Source organism: Triticum aestivum, chromosome 2D, assembly GCF_018294505.1.
Source record: "Triticum aestivum cultivar Chinese Spring chromosome 2D, IWGSC CS RefSeq v2.1, whole genome shotgun sequence".
NCBI lineage: Eukaryota > Viridiplantae > Streptophyta > Magnoliopsida > Poales > Poaceae > Triticum > Triticum aestivum.
The window spans coordinates 644,640,719-644,661,813 of NC_057799.1; the positions used below are offsets into that span (position 1 = coordinate 644,640,719).

A 21,095-nucleotide genomic window follows, 5' to 3' on the forward strand; every position below is an offset into this window, starting at 1 on the left:
ACCAGAGGGTGGCGCAGCACAAAAAGATGTTTCTGTGGCACCTACGTTAGTTGAAGAAGAAACTAATGATGATGATCATGACGCTTTGGATCAAGTTACTGTCGAACCTCGTAGGTCGACAAGGGTATGTACAACTTTTGAGTGGTATGGTAACCCTGTATTAGAGGTCATGTTGTTGGACAACGGTGAACCTACGAGCTATGGAGAAGCGATGGTGCGCCTAGATTCCAACAAATTGCTAGGAGACATGAAATCCGAGATAGGATCCATGCATGAGAACAAAGTATGGACTTTGGTGGACTTGCCCGATGACCAGCAAGCCATTGAGAATAAATGGATCTTTAAGAAGAAGTTGGACGCTGATGGTAATGTCACCATGTATGAAGCTCGACTTGTCGCAAAGAAGTTTTCGACAAGTTCAAGGAGTTGACCATGATGACATTTTCTCACTCATAGCAACACAAAAGTCTGTTGGAATTATGTTAGTAGTTGCTGCATTTTCAATTACGAAAACTGGCAGATGGATGTCAAAACAAAGTTTCCTTGACGGTTTCCGTGAGGAAAGGTTGTATGTGATACAACAGATGGTTTTGTCGATCCTAAGGATGCTAAAAGGTATGCAAGCTCTAGCGATCCTTCTATGGACTGGAGCAAGCATCTCGGAGTTGGATCATACGCTTTGATGAGGTGATCAAAGCTTTTGGGTTTGTGCAAAGTTTGCAAGAAACTTGTATTTACCAGAAAGTGAGTGGGAGCACTACAACATTTCTGATAAGTATATGTGGATGACATATTGTTGATCGGAAAGAATGTTGAATTTCTGAAAAGCATAAAGGGTTTTTCAAAGGAAGACCTGGGTAAAGCTGCTTACATATTGGGCAACAAGATCTATAGAGATAGATCAAGACGCCTGATAAGACTTTCACAGAGCACATACCTCAACATGATTTTGAAGGAGTTCAAAATGGATCGGTCAAAGAAGGAGTTCTTGCCTGAGTTTTAAGGTGTGTAGTTGAGTAAATTATCCATGGAGGAATAAGGAAATGTTTTTCGGTTATGGAGGTGATAAAGAGTTCGGTGTAAAGGGTTATGTTGATGCAAGCTTTAACACCTATCCGGATGACTCTGAGTAGCAAACCAGATACGTATAGTGGAGCAACCATTTGGAATAGCTCCAAGTGGAGCGTGGTAGCAGCATCTACAATATGACATAGAGATTTGCGAAGTACATGCTGATCTGAATGTTCCAGACCCGTAGACTAAAACCTCTCTCACAAGCATAACATGATCAAACCCCGGAACTCATTGATTGTTAATCACATGGTGATGTGAACTAGATTATCGACTCTAGTAAACTCTTTGGGTGTTAGTCACATGGCGATGTGAACTATGAGTGTTAATCACATGGCGATGTGAACTAGATTATTGACTCTAGTGCAAGTGGGAGACTATTGGAAATATGCCCTAGAGGCAATAATAAATTGGTTATTATCATATTTCCCTGTTTATGATGATCGTTTATTATCCATACTAGAATTGTATTGATCGGAAACTCAGATACATGTGTGGATACATAGACAACAACATGTCCCTAGTGAGCCTCTACTAGACTAGCCTGTTGATCAAAGATGGCTATGGTTTCCTAGCCATAGACATGAGTTGTAATTTGATAACAGGATCACATCATTAGGAGAATGATGTGATGGACAAGACCCAAACTATAAATGTAGCATATGATCGTGTCAAGTTTATTGCTATCGTTTTCTGCATGTCAAGTATACGTTCCTATGCCCATGAGATCATGCAACTCACTGACACCGGATGAGTATCTTGTGTGTACCAAACATCGCAACATAACTGGGTGACTATAAAGGTGCTGTACAGGTACCTCCGAGGGTGTCGGTTGAATTGGCATGGATCAAGACTGGGATTTGTCACTCTGTATGACGGAGAGATATCTCAGGGCCCACTTGGTAATACAACATCACAAGAAGCTTGCAAGCAATGTGACTAATGAGTTAGGCACGGGATCTTGTATTACGGAACGGCGCACGGCGACGGCGAGCGGCGGCACACGGCGACGGGAGTCTACAGGGTATGGGAAGGAGAGGAAGGAGAGGGGAAACAGCTGCAGGCCTTGTCGTCGCCACGCTCGGCATGGCCTTCTCCGAGCTCGTTGAGAAGAAGCGCAGGGACGCCTCGAGTAGCAGCGGCTGCATCACAGTCAGTGCGTTCTGGCTGGTGCCCTAGTTCTTTCTTCCTACCATGGGTAGCTGGGGTTCTTTCATCTGGGAGGCCCCCGAGCGGATGAAGCCAATGGACACGGCCACACAGCTCTGTTATTTTTTTTTTGAACATCAGTACAGACACAAGCGCTCATATACATGCGCCACAGCTCTGTTACTCGCGACATAGTGTTATGCAATTAATGGTGTTGCCTCGTTGCTTCCTATTTTTTGACACATTAATTCTGATTCCTGTCACGTTAACTCTATTGAGCCGAAAGGAATCTGCATTACAGGGTTGTTGCATGTGCCATATTAATCATCTTTACAATTTGCATGTTGCAAATAAATAGGGCTTATCATGGGTATGGATCCGGCTTGCCTGCTCCCTCCCATGCTCCCATCCGTGCTCCCACTTCATCCTATGGCTGTTTTTCCCCTTTTTGCTTCCTAATCTAATCACCCTCCCCCCCTGATTTTAATGGGTGGGCCCGGACCTTATTTTGTCCCAATCAAATCAAGCCACGTAAGCGGGAGCAGAGATGGGCGCGCGCCCGGGGCGCAGGCAAGTCTCGTCCCATGGGTATGCCCACGTACAAGTTTGGTCTGCCTCTGATCGATCTTCAGTTAGATGGCAGATCGTGGGGTGGCGTAGCGTAACAACCGCTCATGATCTCCGAGATGTGTGGATCGGACAGAATAAAAAGGAAAGAAAACAAAAAGACGCCGATTACGCGCATCGCGGAATCGTGTGCTGAGTTGTTTTTGAGCTGCGTTCTTTCGGTTAACCGAACCGGACCGAGCTAAAACCGAACCGGACCGAGACTTTTACGGGCCGATATTTCATAACCGGACCGACCATTTTCTTGAACGGGCCAGGACCGTACGGTCCGGTCCATATCGGGCCACGAGCCTGGCTGAAAGCCTGCTCGCCACGTCCAAGCTGAGTGCTAACCATCAAGAAAGATGCTCGCCTCTGGGTCAAGGCGGGCGCCAAGGGTTTAGCTACTATCATACCTGTAACCTGATCTTCTGTATGGAGGCTGAGCATCCCCCCCTGCTGGTTGATGCACCCTCCCAAACGCATGTTGGTGTACGTCTGTGAGGATGCCACCTGTACAAAAATTCTCTATTTCTACCTATCAATGAAATGATACGCTGCTAAGCGTATTCATCGAAAAAAGAACGAATGTATGATCCTGCAGTCTCTTTACTGCATTAGTTAGCATACGCTGTTACATATGAATGGAGCAAGAGCTTGCTCGATATTTTTTGGGAAAATAGGAAATCTATTCTTATGTAGTCACTCTTGCTATGGTCAATATCTAGTGTGCTGACCGCGTTCGGAAAGGAGAAAATTGAAATATCCAGTTTAAACATGGATAAAAATGAGGGGAAAATATGCTCATCAATGTGCTTCCAGCTTCAGCTCCCACCACCGTCATTTTCTCACCGCCACCGCCCATAACCACTTAGTATGTTGGTGTATTGTTTTAATTAATGCAAACATGTTCATTTGTTTTAACAAAAGAATGATCACGCAACTCGTTAAATAATGTTCATGTTGAGATTGAGGGACTGAGCAATCATGTGCTGAGAACATAGCTAGGGAATACTCAGAGCAAGGCAGCAAGGGAATAATGCGTTTTCGACATACTCAAAAAGATATTAATCTTTGATTGCCAATATTGTTTTAACATTTAGACTCAACATGAGGATCATATCTACACATTTTCACGGAAAATATCTAGAAAATATTATTTCCTTCGTGTATTTTTTGTATATATAGTACTATAGTAGAAAGATACTAATGGTAAGCTTGAGTAAGTCGTACGTGACCAGTTCGATGATGTCTTATTTTTTACTAGATTGTAATTGGAATTAATGTGGCACTACCGGAATCGCACCCTATGCCGACGGCCAGGGCCGTCGGCATAGCCATGACTAGCCGTCGGGTCAGGCCTATGCCGACGGCCCCCGTCGGCATAGGATCGATGACGTGGCAAGGCACACGGATCGATGACGTGGCAGATGGGCCTATGCCGACGGCTATACCGTAGGCATATATTTGCCATAGGTAGTATAAAGCGAAATTTAAAATAAAACTAAATAAATGTATGCCGACGGCTAGGCCGTCGGCATATCTGTGCACACACGGAGGTGCAGTCCCACGGATCGATGACGTGGCAGAGGGGTATGGGCCAGGTCTATGCCGACGGCACAGCCGTCGGCATAGGGCTGGCACGGGTATGCCGACGGCCGCCGTTACCACCCGTCGGCGTAGGCTCAACGTCGTCAAACGGTCAGCGCTGACGGCAAGGGCTATGCCGACGGCCGCTCCTATGCCGACGGGCCCCGTAGGCATACCTCGAGCGGTCCCGACGGCCTCATATATGCCGACGGCCCCGTCGGCATATATGGATTTATGCCGACGGCTTTTCTACGCCTACGGCCTGCCCTTGGCCGTCGGCATAGCTGCATTTATGCCGACGGGTGCCGTCGGCATAGATTTGGCCGTCGGCAAACGAAGTTTTTCTGGTAGTGTGGTACTCTTCAGTTAGATTACTATGTACTCTTATATTTCTTTACAGAGAGAGTAGTTCATCTGCGATCACAGATTTCTGGTCAGTTACTCTTATCCCTAGTGTTGCAAACTCGCGGCACTGATTTCAGATGCCCAAAATACCTTCATCAAAAGGCAATGCATCCAAGGAAACTTCCTCCCTATCTTCAGGACATGGTGTAGTCTTATCCTGTTGTTTACTAGTATATGTTTTCTTGACTGACCAGACCTGCAGATGGTGCCAAATTACATTATTGTCATTTTTTTCTTTTAATCAAATGGCCAGATCACTTGCATTAGTAAGTGTTCTGCTGTTTTTATCTTATCTAGAATATATTGCACATCGTTCCACGTCCTCACGCGTGAAACGGGCGATTAGTTTTGTAATGCAACTTGCCTATTACAAATGATCTTTACCTACTCTAATCCTGTCGTATACTGTATGTTTTGTACACTGACCCGCAGTGGGTGGTATGGGTTGGTGGCGCTGCACTCCCCATCTCTGCCTCTTCCTCCAAACTATTCCCTATCTGCTGCTGCTGCATACCCGCGGCCTCGCTCTGCCGTGACACCATCCGTATCGCCTTCCCCTTATACACGAGCTCCCGGCCATCCACCTCCTTCTCCTTATTTGCCAGGTCACGGCCGTTCCCATCGCCGGTAAGCATCCCCCTTCCTCCTCTCAGTCCTCTGGTGGCAAGATCGGCCTGTCCCTAAGACTTTCCTTCTCAAGTTTAAATTTTACCTAGGCTTTGTCTTGTTAGCTCCTGACTAATCATGCTGCGATTCTTCAGTTGTCTGTCCTCATGAATCCTCAACATATCTGAAATTCGCAGGCAACTCGGCTGCTCTAGGTAATCACCATCTTCTTCTCCTTGAGAACTTATTCACCGGAGAAACTAAGTTGGGTGCTTTTGCATGTGCTCGATCTTCTCGCATGATCACTAGCTTGTTTGCTTAAGAAACCGCTGCTGCTGCTGCTTAATCGTGCTGAGGATGCTGTTAAGGGTTCCATCATGGTACTCAGAAATATGTGAAGCATGTTAATCAGTCATGTTATGCAAAATATCTTACATCATTGCTTTCTCAAGCGATTCATTTACCAACCAAAATGATAAACAAACCAGATTTCTGTATATCTGCTCTGAAACTAAGACTGAGCTGCATGTTCCCCAGATTTTCCCCATCAGGTGTACTCACTGCTTCACTCTTACACGGAGACTGAGCATTTGGTCCCTAAGACATTCGATTCTTCCGGTGTAGTAGTAGTAGTAGTACAACTTTAGCAGGTATGGTACAGAGACATTATGAATATTTTGTGTTGTTAATCAGTATGTATGTAGGCTGTGTTAGAGTGCCATTTATATCCTTTGCTTCCAAGGGAAATAAATCCATCCAACACAGTGTTGTGCATAGTAGCTGAAAAAAAAATCGCATCTACTATAGTTGAGCATTTGTTCAAAGTTTCTCTATGGATCTAAAAATGACTGTTAGGTACTAGGTAGGATCAAGCTATATACAAGGCGGTGTCTCTGCTAGAGTTGAATCAATCCTGTAAATTAAGCCTACAATTGTTACAAATCCATTTATGATTATGATCATGATGTTTTGTCAGAAGGGTCACACCTAACAGAGGCCTAACAAGACAGCCCTGCTTAATATGTCGATATCCTTTCACCGAAGGCGACGGCAACCCTGACAAAGATTCATTATAGCTGGAGAAGATGCTAGTGTGATTGCATAGCAATAGAGAGAGAAGCATGATGGCAACGAAACGGCGATAAGGCCATAAGAAATAGCTGAGAAACATGGAGAGAGATGATAAAGACGACACCTTGTCTTCTGACTTGTCATCATTTCATTTATTTTTTCATGTTGATAAGATCACCCTTGATGTGTGTCACATCCGCACAACCACCTTTCAAAACCTTATAAGGGTCCCCAGAAAAAAAAGTCATAAGGGATATTTGATTTGGCTTTGTTACTTCAGGAGGTGAAGTTTCTGACAAAATAGGTAGCAGGGTAACATGCTCCCAAGGTAAAGTATATGAGAAAACAAACTTCATCCTAGATAGATCCCCTGGTTTGATATTTCAATATCTATTGCCCATCGACTAATTAAGGACCACATTAAAATATTCGCTTAGAAAACAGGCCACATGATTGCTACTATGGTGTGTTGCCAAAAGCCACATACATATTGATAAAACTTATTCAAGTAATAAGATAAAATATCATACTTTTCCTTTGGCTTTTTCTAGTTTTATGTTTTTTCTCTCCATATACTCATATAGTGTAGCACATTTTTATACTCTACCATTCCGTGTCAACACGAAACTACCTTTTCCATTTTTATGGGTTGTCCATATGCGCACAACTATACTCTGCCGTTCGGTTTTCCAACACCAAATTACCTTGAAATTTCTATACCTGTGTAATGATTATACTAGGAGTAGTCTACACAGTGCTCTGCCTTCAACCTCGAATTGTGTGGAAAGAGACACGGTTGTTGTAATATACTAGTACTCGTATGAGCCGGAGATTGGACCTTGGGTACAGCCCAGGCCCCAATATCTCTCTCGCTTTGCTAGTTTAAAGTATGAAAGCACTTTTTTTCAAAATAATGACTGCTATATTCCTGATACAAGGACTGTCTGCTGCATTTTTTGATCTGCTATTTAGATCCAAAACTGCATAGTTCATACAGAAGTGGAGGCAATGTCGCATAATCACACAGATGTCGATCTGTTTAACAGTATAAACATTAGAATGCGAGATCATGGCGCATCTAAGATCAGAAAGATGCTCATTTTGTATGTTAATTTAATAAAATATAGAGGCTCTGTATATATTTAAATTAATGAATTAATGTGATGAAGCAGGAGTCTCCACAGCCATTTTTTGGTGATAAAAGGATTACAGTTTTAAAGCGCGTGAGCGTTTCAATTGAGGGGAAGGGGTATTGTTTTATTTTTTTTAATTTTTACCAATCTGTAGACTGGACTTTGACAGCAGATACGTTAAAAGCAGACAAACCAGCAGGATTCCCGCATAATTTAACTCCTCGTTAGGTGTAAAGCTAATATAGATTAGGACGCTGATTCAGATCTGAGCTTCATCTAGCTTTCACGGTGCCCACCATCCTCTTGAGTCCGAGCTCACACGCAGCAGGGCTCTCAGGATACTAGCTAATCACCATCCTCTTCTTCCCCTAAGAAACTCTAAGCTGGTTGCTTGATCGGTAGCTTGTTAACATAAGAATCTGCTGCTGCTTCTTAATTGTGTTTAGCCTTTTGTTAAGTTCCATCATTCTACTCAGAAAACATGTTGAAACTAAATGCTTTCTTTTGTTTCCGGTTGCTGTATATATGCTCTGATACTAAAGACTGAGCTTCAGGTTCCCCATAATTTCCCCAGTGCGCTCACTGCTCACTCTCCAAGTCTCCATACTCTCTCACTGCAAGATCCAGCGGACAGGTCTCCATCTTCGCGGCTTTCTCCTTTCATCATGATCTGTCTATTTTACTTCATTCTGTTCCAACGTTTTGACTTCGAGCTCCTGACTAATCATATTGCGGCTCTTTAGGACGAAGTTAAGGTTGCACTTCATCAACGCAGCAGATCACCGCCACCCTTTTCCCTCTGCTGCTTCCGCAAACACCGTCAAAGAGGCTGAGCTATAGCGCAAGCCAAGCATGGCCCAGGCCGTGATTGGAGCGATGGGCACCCTCCTGCCCAAGCTAGCCGACCTAATCACCAAGGAGTACAGCCTTCAGAGGGGTGTCAGGGGCGAGATCATGTTCCTCAAAGCCGAGATGGAGAGCATGGAGACAGCTCTCCTCAGGATATCTGAGGCGCCAATGGACCAGCCACCGGACATCCAAGTTAAGCTTTGGGCCAAGGCGGTGAGGGACTTGTCATATGACCTGGAAGATAGCATCGACAAGTTCATGGTGCGCATCGAAACCCATGGCCGACCAGATAAGTCCCATAGCTTCAGGAATTTCATTGATAAGAGCCTCAGCCTGCTGACCAAGGGCAAGATTCGCCACAAGATCGGCATCGATATCAAAGACATCAAGAGCCGCATCAAGGAGGTCAGCGAGCGCCGTGATAGGTACAAGGTTGACAGTGTGGCCGCTACCAAGCCACTTGGTCCAACTATTGATACCCTTCGCATGTCAGCCTTGTATAGAAAGGCTACGGAGCTTGTTGGCACCGACGAGAAGAGCGTTGAGGTAATCAAGATGCTGACTGAGGGAGACATGGTTTCCCAGAAACAGCTGAAGGTGGTCTCTATTGTTGGATTTGGTGGATTAGGAAAGACAACCCTTGCTAATGCCGTCTATGAGAAGCTGAAAGTGCAAGAAGATAATCAAGAACTGCAATTCGATTGCTCGGCTTTTATTTCCGTGTCTCTTAATCCTAACATGGAGCAGATTTTCAGGAGCTTGCTCCATCAACTTGACAAGCATAGGATTCAAAACACCAATGAGGCATTGTGGGGCGAAGAACAACTCATCCGTGAAATAAGAACATTTCTTGAAAACAAGAGGTACGTATGTGCATATGTGTCGCCGCCATAAAAACTACAATAGTTCAGAACTCTCAAGTTTTCTATTTGCTTTGCCATTTAAGTTAAACTGTGTTGTGTATCTCAATTCTGCTCAATGTGTGAGAACTTAGCCTTATAATATATGTGTTTTCGTATTAATTGAAGGTACTTGATTGTTATTGACGACGTATGGGATAAGTCCGTCTGGGAAAACATCAAATATGCGTTGATTGAGAATGAATATGAAAGTAGAGTAATCACAACAACTCGCATCCTTGATGTTGCCCAGCAAGCTGGTGGTGTCTACCGGCTGAATCCTCTTTCTGTTGTGGACTCAAGAAAGTTGTTCTATCAAAGAATATATGATATGGAGAACAAGTCACCACCTAGTCAATTGGTTGAAGTATCTGAGAACATTTTAGAAAGATGTGGGGGTGTGCCGCTAGCTATCCTTACAATAGGTAGCTTGCTGTCCAACAAAAAGGGAAGAGCACATACACTTGAGTATTGGTCCAAGGTGCAGAAATCTATTAGTTCAGGGCTAGACAATAATCATGATGATGTGAAGAACATGAGAAGGATATTATCAGTCAGTTATTCTAACCTACCACCACACCTAAAGACTTGTTTACTGCATCTTAGTCTATACCCAGAGGATTATAAGATTGCAACAGAACAACTGATATGGAAATGGGTGGGTGAAGGTTTCGTGAAAAAAGAACAGGGGAAGAGCTTGTATGAAGTAGGAGGGGATTATTTGGATGAGCTCATTAATAAAAGTTTGGTTCAACCTGCAAAATTTGACAATGCAAATCAAGTGTGCTCTTGTCATGTACACGATATGGTGCGTGACCTCATCATTTCCTTGTCAAGTGATGAGAATTTCCTAACAAGAATAGGTGATCCGCAACCAGAGTATCTACCAAGTAAGATCCGCCGACTGTCCATCCAGACCTGCATTCCAGAAGTTGTTAATCAATTGTCAACCATGGGACTGACCAATGTGAGGTCACTTACTGTGTCTAGTCCAGCTTTCAGTTTGTTGCCAACACTTTCGGGTTTTCCAGTCCTACGTGTATTGGATTTAACATTCTGCATGCAAGTGGATAATAATAATTGGAAGGATATTTGCAGTTTGTTTCACTTGAGATATCTGAGTTTAAAGGGAACGTCTATCACCAGGATCCCGAAAGAGATTGCAAATCTGCAATTTCTGCAAGTGCTGGACATCAGCTCGTGCACTGAAATAGAAGAAGAGCTGCCGTCAACCTTTATTCAACTAACACAACTATTGTTATTCCACATGGCTGACAGCATCACTTGTGCAGTACCTAGGTGGATGTGTTCCATGTCTTTCCTCTTCTCTCTTAGTATCAAACTTGAAACAATGGGAGAAGAAGACCTTCAAGTACTTGGGAACATACCGTCTCTCAGTGAACTGTACATACAAGTGCAGAAACCTACACAAGGTAGAGACAAACGGTTGGTCATTGACAATGCTTATCCATTTCGGTGTCTAAAGAGGTTTAGTGTCAAGGGTGACACCATGGAGTTGAAGTTTGCACGGGGAGCCATGCAAAGTCTACAGACCCTCCTGTTAGTTTTAGATAATGTGCATGACACATTCTCTCAGTTTGGTGATCTTGTATTTGGTTTAGAGAATATCTCTTTGCTTGAGCATATTGTTGTTGAGTTCCCCTTCGACGAAGAAGACAGTGATGAGGAGACTCAAATGCTGAGAAATGTTGTTCAGAAAGAGGTTGAGATGAATCAAAACAAGCCCATACTAACTTTCACACAAACAGATGCCGTTGACGTAAGTATATTTGTTCACACTGTCAAGCAACATGTATATGTTTCTTTAAATTTGTGTATACTTCTACACCTTATATGCAATCAGTGGAAGTATACGTTTGGTTCTATTCTTCTTAACATTATATAATTTTATTGTATTAGGATACTTATGTATGTATTTGAAACATTAGTCATCTATTATTATATTTTTCAATTTTCATTGGGGCGTAACCCTCTCAGCGACGCGCCACATCGGAACCCGGGTGTGTTGGAAAATGGGCAAGGGCTGGGTCGTCACCCCCCAAGTGGCGCGCCATATCTTGATCCGGATACGGTGGCAAGTGAGCGAGGATCGGGTCGTCACATCCTTAGTGGCGCGCTACATCGGCGCCCGGATGTAGTGGAAAATGAGCATGGGTCTTCGCATTTGACTCGACGAGTGCGAAGGGTAAGGAAGCTAGCCGAGCCTAGGAGGATTCGCTTAGGTAGCTGGAATGTAGGGTCTCTGACAGGGAAGCTTCGGGAGCTAGTTGATGCAGCGGTGAGGAGAGGTGTTGATATCCTTTGCGTCCAAGAAACCAAATGGAGAGGACAGAAGGCGAAGGAGGTGGAGGATACCGGCTTCAAGCTGTGGTACATGGGGACGGCTGCAAACAGAAATGGCGTAGGCATCTTGATCAACAAGAGCCTCAAGTATGGAGTGGTAGACGTCAAGAGACGTGGGATTATCCTGGTCAAGCTGGTAGTTGAGGACTTGGTTCTCAATGTTATCAGCGCGTATGCCCCGCAAGTAGGCCACAATGAGAACACCAAGAGGGAGTTCTGGGAAGGCCTGGAAGACATGGTTAGGAGTGTACCGATTGGTGAGAAGCTCTTCATAGGAGGAGACCTCAATGGCCACGTGGGTACATCTAACACAGGTTTTGAAGGGGCGCATGGGGGCTTTGGCTATGGCATCAGGAATCAAGAAGGAGAAGATGTCTTAAGCTTTGCTCTAGCCTACAACATGATTGTAGCTAACACCCTCTTTAGAAAGAGAGAATCACATCTGGTGACTTTTAGTAGTGGCCAACACTCTAGCCAGATTGATTTCATCCTCTCGAGAAGAGAAGATAGGCGTGCGTGCCTAGACTGCAAGGTGATACCTGGAGAGAGTGCTGTACCCCAGCATAAGCTGGTGGTTGCTGATTTCCGCTTTCGGATTCGTGTCCAGCGGGATAAGCGTGCCAAGGTCGCTAGAACGAAGTGGTGGAAGCTCAAGGGGGAGGTAGCTCAGGTGTTCAAGGAGAGGGTCATTAAGGAGGGCCCTTGGGAGGAGGGAGGGGATGCGGACAATGTGTGGACGAAGATGGCGACTTGCATTCGTAAGGTGGCCTCGGAGGAGTTTGGAGTGTCCAGGGGAAGGAGAAGCGAAGATAAGGATACCTGGTGGTGGAACGATGATGTCCAGAAGGCGATTAAAGAGATGAAAGATTGCTTCAGACGCCTATACCTGAATAGGAGTGCAGACAACATAGAGAAGTACAAGATGGCGAAGAAGGCCGCAAAGCGAGCTGTTGGTGAAGCAAGGAGTCGAGCATATGAGGACCTCTACCAACGGTTAAGCATGGGTGGTGAACTATCCAGAACGAAGTCGAACCACCCTTCATAAGCCCATATGGTAGCAAATTCCCACTATAACATGTTATCTAATGAGATAATATGTGTTTAGTGTTACATCTTATGCATAAGCTACTATTCACTATTAACTAGACTTTGCACATTTTCCTAACAAGGAAGTTATTTTATGACCTGTTTCTGTTGCACGAAACTTTTTTTAATCAGACGGAGAAACGATAATTCTATTACGTGAGATTTGTAACATCGAAATAACTTGGAAAATAATGCTTATATTGTGCCTTTTTTGCTGCATATTAAGGCAACACGTGATTACCTAGTACAGATACACCTATTAGTGAAGGGCAAAATGTTCTCTATCTCTGACAGATTTGTTTTTGCTGCATAATAAAGCAACACGAGATTACAAAATGTCCACTGGTACACATACATCTATTGATGACGGGTGAAATACCCTCCATCTGTGACAGATTTCACGACTGTTAGAACATCTCTGTCACTTATGACTACAGCCATGATTGATACCTATGCGAGATAGGGAGATCAAAATGCAACAATAAAACTACCAGACAGCTGGCCGTGGGCTCGATCTGCTCTTGTTGCCTGGTATCTGATCTCTGAAGCACCATCATGATCTCGGAGACACACTGCTGCCGGATTGGATACCACTGAGATGACGTGCCCCAAGCATTTTGTCGCTTGGAGACGTGCCAAAGTCATGGTACCATTGAAGCTTGTCTAGGTTTGTCTGAAGGAAAACATATTTCTAGATATAGCATATATGGGATAACTTCAGAAGTCCCTCGTATACACTACGATGAGATAGTTAAATCTGTTTACATTCATATTAAAACATATTACGCTTTGCGTTCTTACATGGCCAAATTGTCCCTGATCAATGCAAGAGTAAGATTACATGCCTATCATTCATTCGAGGAGAGGTATATGTAGGGTATCATAGAGCTTTGTTAAATTCTTAATCGTCACATAAGATTGACACTTCTATGCTAACCAAGTACACATGCGTAACCAGAATGTCATGATATGTTGTTGATTGCTTGTTGAAATGTTTTCTGCTGATCACACTAAAACATAGATACTACGAAACATTATAATGTTTCATTTTTTGTTTGATAGGAACATGCTGAGGAATTCATCAAGAGATTCTATTTACAGGTACGACTTAACATCCTCTCAAAACATTATATGCAAATTAAGCCAATTATATTATATTCAAATGGAGAAGATGTTTTTCTATTCAAAATAAAGTCATTCTGGTCAAGGACAGAACAAAAACACTTGTAACCCCATGCACGGAGAGTAGGCTTTTGTTGGCCTTTTATCAATATCTTTAGTATTACACTTGAAAGTCCTTAATGATTGAAAAAATGTTAATCTTATATGGCTAGCCTTTTAAGCACCCAAAAAACTTTCTGAAAACTTGAACATGGCCTATCTCAATTATTTGTTAGAGGCTTGCTATTGTACCAATAGTCTTCTAGTGAAGTCGATAATTTTTTATTACCCGATACAGAAAAATCCACAACATTGACGTCATTTGTAATTTGTTTCAAGCATGCAAGGGATCTCACCTCACTCAGGGATGGAAACAATAACATGCTTGATAAAGTAATTGTATTTTTTTCCGCTTACTCACAAAGAGGAATAGTGTAATACCAGCACCTTACTGTGTACACCTGCTTTTTTGTGGATTCAAATAAATTTGCAAAGATTTTATTCGTCTAGTAACCACCTAACTGTGTCATTTGGTCAGCTGAAGAAGCAGAAGATAGAAACATTCACCCAGTATCTCGATTCACTAGGAAACTAGAGATAAGAGGTTGCTGTGGAAGCTTAAATAAACCTGTCTTTGCTTCTGGAAATGAAGCCACTGATCTTGAGGAGATAGCCACAGGGCTCAGCTGAAGCAGTCTAACATGCTCCTGTTCCAACATTCAGACGGCAGAATTGAAATTTTCCAAGTTCAAATTGATTTGGCTTCTGGTTGGCGATGTTGAAAATACACCATAGATTATTATATTTTCCTATGTTTGCGAATTATTGGATAATATGTCGTCTTACTACTTGAATATCTTGTCAATATTTATTAGCAAGCACATGACTTGTAAACCCTATATCTCTCTCTAAGATTGATATTTTATAGTGCTACACTACAGGGGAAAAAAATAAAGCCGAGTATGAAACATACTCGGGGAAGACAACACTCGGCTATAGTACTTGGCTTAATTTGTACTCCCTCCGTCCCAAAATAAGTGACTCAGCTTTGTACTAGCTTTAGTACCAAGTTAGTACAAACTTGAGTCATTTATTTTGGGACGGAGGGAGTATCGACTTAGGCACTGTAAGGAGAGTGTCACTTCACCGGTACTTAGTTTATATATAAGCCGAGTATAAAGCCGTGGCTCTCGGCGAAAAAAAGCGGGATAACGGCTGGCTTAACCTAACCGCGGTGCCATGTGGCACCTCTTTAAGTCGAATGTATGGCTAAGTTGTGTGTCAACGTTGACCCATGGTATATGCTTAGGCTAGGAAGTACAAAAGAGAGCTTACCGAGGGGAACTCACAAAGAAAACCAAGCGAAAGGCCGAGAGCAGTTCAGCCATGACTGCAACAGCTGAGGACTACTTAGTCATGTTCAGGATGCTTAATCATGTTCCGGATGCTGTTAAGTTCCATCATGTTACCCAGAAAAGATCTCAAGTGTTGTCAGCTTGTCATATGATGAATGTCTTGAAATTATTGCTTTCGCAAACGATTCAGTTACCACCTTTTTCTTTTCTTTCAGATTGCTCCATCTCTTCTCTGAATCTAAGGCCCAGCTTTAGATTCCCCAATTTTTTTCCATCAGTGCACTCACCTCTCTCAGGCAAGATGTCGGTCTGTTTGAATTCATTCTGAACTTTTGACTTGTTAGCTCCTGACTACTCATTCTGTGATTCTTTACGTGGTGTAGTGCAAGACGAAGCTTCATCCACGCAGCAGAGCAGATTGCCACCACCATCTCCCTTCTTCTGCTTCCGCAAACATCTGCAGCATGCTGAGAGGCTGAGCTAGAGCTCAAGCCGAGCATGGCCTAGGCCGTGATTGGAGCGAAGGGCACCCTCATGCCCAAGCTAGCTGACCTAATAACCAAGGAGTACAACCTTCAGAGGGGTGTCAGGGGCGAGATCATGTTCCTCAAAGCCGAGATGGAGAGCATGCAGACGGCTCTCCTCAAGGTTTCCGAGGCACCGATCGACCAGCCACCGGACATCCAAGTCAAGCTTTGGGCCAAGGCTGTGAGGGACCTGTCGTACGACCTCGAAGACAGCATCGACAAGTTCATGGTGCGCATCGAAACCCATGAACCAGAGAAGTCGCATAGCTTCAGGAATTTCATTGATAAGAGTCTCAGCCTACTGACCAAGGGCAAGATTCACCACAAGATCGGCATCGATATCAAAGATATCAAGAGCCGTATCAAGGAGGTCAGCGAGCGCCGTTATAGGTACAAGGTTGACAGTGTGGTTACCAAGCCAACCAGACAAACTGTTGATGCCCTTCGCCTATCAACCTTGTATAAAAAGGCAACCAACCTCGTTGGCACAGACAAGAAGAGCCTTGAGGTAATCAAGATGCTGACTGAGGGAGATGAGATTTCCAAGGAACAGCTTCGGGTGGTCTCTATTGCTGGACTTGGTGGATTAGGAAAGACAACCCTGGCTAATACAGTGTATGAGAAGCTTAAAGTGCATTTCGATTTTACGGCTTTCGTTTCCTTGTCTCTTAATCCTAACATGGAGAAAATTTTCAAGAGCTTGCTCCATCAACTTCACAAGCAAAAGTACGAGAATATCAACGAGGCTGCATGGGGCGAAGCACAACTCATCAGTGAGATAAGAACATTTCTTGAAAACAAGAAGTACGTATATGCGTGTGTGTTCCTCCCTCATTGTTTCGTATCTGGACGTCACAGGGAAACTGCAGTGCTACAGACTCTGAATTTGCATTTGCTTAGCCCTGATGAAGTAGCTCAATTCTGCTTGAAATATGATAGCTTATATAGACTTTTAAATCTTAATATATGTGTTTTGATATTAATTGAAGGTACTTGATTGTTATTGACGACATATGGGATAAATCTGTCTGGGAAAACATCAAATATTCGTTGACAGTGAATGAGCATGCAAGTAGAGTAATCACAACAACTCGCATTCTTAATATTGCCGAGCAAGCTGGTGATGTTTATCGGCTGGAACCACTTTCTGTTGTTGACTCAAGAAAGTTGTTCCACCAAAGAATATATGAGACCGAGAACAAATCACCACCTAATCAATTGTTTGAAATATCTGAGAAAATTTTAAGAAGATGTGGTGGAGTGCCGTTAGCTATCATTACAATAGGTAGCTTGCTGTCCAGCAAAACGGAAAGAGAACATACACAAGAGTATTGGTCCAAGGTGTACAAATCATTGGGTTCAGGGTTAGACAATGGTCATGATGATGTGAAGAACATGAGGAGGATATTATCCGTCAGTTACTCTGACCTACCTCCACACCTCAAGACTTGTATACTGCATCTTTGTTTGTATCCAGAGGATTATGAGATTCAAACTGAACGGTTGATATGGAAATGGGTGGGTGAAGGTTTTGTGAAAAAAGAACATGGGAGGAGCTTATGTGAAGTAGGAGAGGATTACTTTGACCAGCTCATTAATAAAAGTTTGGTCCAACCTGTAAAAATCGACAATGGGAATAAAGTACACTCTTGTCGCATACACGACATGGTGCGTGACCTCATCACTTCCTTGTCAACTGAGGAGAACTTCGTAACGATAGTAGGTTGTCAGCAACCAGTCTATCTACCAAGTAAAATCCGCCGACTGTCTGTCCAGACCAACATTGAAGAGGTTGCTAATCAGCTTCCAACCATGAGCTTGTCCTATATAAGGGCACTTACTGTGTCTAGTCTCGCTTTCAGTTTGTTGCCAGCACTTACGGGTTTTCCAATCCTACGTGTGCTGGATTTAACTGACTGCAAGCAAGTGGATAATAATCATTGGAAGGATATATGCAGTTTGTTTCACTTGAGATATTTGAGTTTAAAAGGTACATCTATCACTAAGATCCCGAAAGGTATTGCGGATCTGCAATTTCTTGAAGTGTTGGACATAAGGTCCACTGAAATAGATGAAAAGCTGCCGTCAACCATTATTCAGTTAACACGTCTGTTGTTACTCCACATGCTTGATAGCATCACTTGTGCAGTGCCAAGGTGGATCTGCTCCATGTGTTGCCTCTTTTCCCTAAGTATCAGACTTGAACTGGGAGAGGAGGATCTTCAAGTCTTAGGCAGTATACTGTCTCTCAGTGAACTGCACATACAAGTGAAGAAACCTACACAAGGCAGAGATAAACGGCTGGTCATTGACGGTCGCTACCTATTTCAATGTCTAATGAGGTTCAGAGTCGAGAGTGAAACCATGGAGTTAATGTTTGCACGGGGAGCCATGCAAAGTCTCCAAACCCTGCGGTTAGAATTTAAAGATGTCCCTAACTCATTGGTTCAGTTTGGTGCTCCTATGTTCGGTTTAGAGAATCTCTCTTCACTTGAGCATATCAATGTTGAGTTCAGAAATGGTGAAGACGGCAATGAGATACGAAATATGAGAAATGCAGTGAAGAGAGAAATCTATATGAATCGAAACAAGCCCAAACTGGATTTCCCACAAACAACAGGGGTAAATATACTATTTCACACATTCATGCAACATGTGTGTGTGCGCGCGCGCGCGTGTGTGTATTCATATCCTTGTGTATTTTTTTTTACTTTATAGGAGTATAAATTTGGTGAAAGTATTTGCTTGTTTCTCTTTGTTTTCACTTATATAATTTTAAGTTGTTATGTTAGTCATTTATGCATTTCAAATATTAGTCATCTAGTGATTTTTTTCAGAACTCACTAATTAAGTTTTTATTACATTGTATTTGTTTATCAAAATTTATGCAGTTTGCTCTTCTCATTCTTTATCCATTTTAATGATATAATATCGACAAACTGTACCGGGATCAACTCAATTCCACCATAACGACCTTAGATCCTTCCTAAATATGAGTCAAGTATTTACCTCTTAGCGGGGCAGATAATATCAATTAGATTTTTCCCATTGTTCTTAAGAGGAATTAAATCATAAGCAATAAATTGTTTATAACTTTTAGCCTGCTCTTAATTTCCTGTTACAGTAACAAAATGTTTCCATCACACGGTTTTTTTCTGTCATACAGGATTTGTTATTTACAAATAGTTTGTGAGAAAGAAATGCACTCATGTTCTTGATAACATTATGTAATTTTATCTTATTAAATTACTTATTTATGCATTCCCATTATTAGTCATTCACTGATTTTTATAAGTCTACATTAGTTCATTTACTTTCTTCACTAATTGTAGTTCTGTTTGACATCATTTTTCTAATGAAAGTATATGCAATTTGTACTTCTCATTTGTGATCCATTTTAATGATAATAATGGTGAATCCTTTTTGGCTCAATTGTCTTGCACCATGGGTGGTGGACTTACCGGAACGAATCCGGACCACCCTTCTTAAGCCTGTGTGGTGGGGAATTCCAACCATAACACCTTATTGAGTTTAGTATTACACCTTATGAGTTTAATATTAATGCTTTGCACATCGTTCAAATGAGGAAATAATAACAAGGGAATAATGGCTTTATAACAATAGCCTGGTCATAATTATTTTAGAATTTGTTTCCATTGCAAAAAAAATCACCAGATAAAATAATAATAATAATTCTATCGTACAAGATTTGTTAGATGGAAACAACTCAGAAAATAATGTTCTTTATAGTTACACTTTTTTCTGTGTATGAAAGAAACACGTGATTAACAACCCATGTACATCCATTTTTTTGTGAAAATGTACATCCATTATTGACGGGGAAAATACCCCATCTTTGATGGATTTCATGACCGTCTGTGTGAATAAGCCCAGGGGACCTGAGTTTGAAATCTGCTGCGTTCCCAGATCTAGTCTCAGAAGCACCATCTCAAGCTCAGTAATGTGTTGCCACTGTACTTGGGGATGACATAATTAAATATCTTTACATTCTTTTTAAAACATGATACATGTAGCATGTTTACATTGCTAAATTGCTCTCGATCAATGAAAGGATAAGATTAAATTCTCATCATTTTTGGCATGGTAGTTTTTTTCGACTCCTTAGTCGTCTAAGATTGAATCACATTTACATTGGCAAAGTACACAAAAAAACCACAATGTCATGTTTTGGTGATTGCCTATTGAAATGTTTTCTGCTGATCACATTAGAACATAGGCACTGTAAAATCATTATAATATTTCCTACTGTTATGTCATGACAGGAAATCGCTCTTGATTTTGTTTTCTACATGCAGAAGATGAGAAAGGTACAACTCAACATCCTCTCAAAACATTATATCCATATTACGCCAATCAATATAAAATGGACAAGAGGCTTTTCTATTCAAATAAAGTCTTTTGATCAAGGATCAATTGGCAAATTGGCATAGTGCGGGAGCAGAACATGCGTAACTCTATGTCTGGAGAGTATGCTTTATTAGCCTTTTATGTCTAGTTCTCTTTTTGTGCTTGAAACTCCTTAATCAGTGAAAAATGCAAACCTTTTGCTATGTTTCTTTTAAATCTTGCCGATAACTTTAGTGTGGCCTCACTCAATTTTTGCTGGAGACTTGCTATTCAATGATTGGTTATCGGTAAATTAGTGGTGGTTAGTGATCCATACATTTTTCGTGGGTATTAACCCCATGTGGAAATTGCAACAACATGTCGAATTGTGTTATTAACATTGCCTTCATTCGGAGAAACAAAACGAAAGAACAACAGGCATGATAGCGTAGTACCAGCATCTTGCTATTTATGTACACCTGCACTTGTGGATTCAAAGGTTGAAGCTAAATCAAATCTTCAAATATGTGCAAATATTTTGTTTGTCTGCAAGCTACATATTGAATATGTCATTTGGTCAGCGGCGGCATGAGCTAAGGGCGGCGAGCAGGGGGTCTGAGCGGGAGGTCTCTGGAGCTGAGAGCTAGATGTCGAAGCTTAAATAAACCTGTCTACGTGAGGCTAATCGGGCTAGCACCAGGAAATGAGGCTAGGAGATAACCAGCTGAGAGATCAGTCTGGACAAAGACTGTCTACGTGCTCCTGCTCCATCGTGCAGACTGCACAATTACAACTTGGACACCTGAGCGTTAGCCACCTGAGAGAGTTCATAATAAAGGTTCAGCCAGAACCAAGTGCAGGATGTCAGCCAAGATG

The 21,095-nt window shown here is 42.4% G+C and overlaps 1 protein-coding gene and 1 pseudogene across 2 annotated transcripts; both read left to right on the forward strand.

Annotated features, from left to right (window-relative positions):
- The first annotated feature begins 5,270 nt into the window (after positions 1–5,270).
- On the forward strand, positions 5,271–14,988 carry LOC123055310 (disease resistance protein RGA5-like). Of its 2 annotated transcripts, XM_044479307.1 has the most exons (8): positions 5,271–5,448; positions 5,583–5,642; positions 5,965–6,077; positions 8,174–8,265; positions 8,375–9,343; positions 9,509–11,159; positions 13,892–13,930; positions 14,529–14,988. In XM_044479307.1, exons 5-8 carry the CDS (start codon positions 8,484–8,486, stop codon positions 14,583–14,585), a joined length of 2,607 nt encoding a protein of 868 aa, XP_044335242.1. In that variant the 5' UTR covers positions 5,271–5,448; positions 5,583–5,642; positions 5,965–6,077; positions 8,174–8,265; positions 8,375–8,483; the 3' UTR covers positions 14,586–14,988. The 2 variants fall into 2 exon arrangements, with proteins under 2 accessions (XP_044335242.1, XP_044335243.1); XM_044479308.1 differs by having other exon boundaries at positions 5,965–8,265.
- Positions 14,989–15,843: 855 nt separating this feature from the next.
- On the forward strand, positions 15,844–20,866 carry LOC123056156 (disease resistance protein Pik-2-like; annotated as a pseudogene).
- The last annotated feature ends 229 nt before the right edge of the window (positions 20,867–21,095 follow it).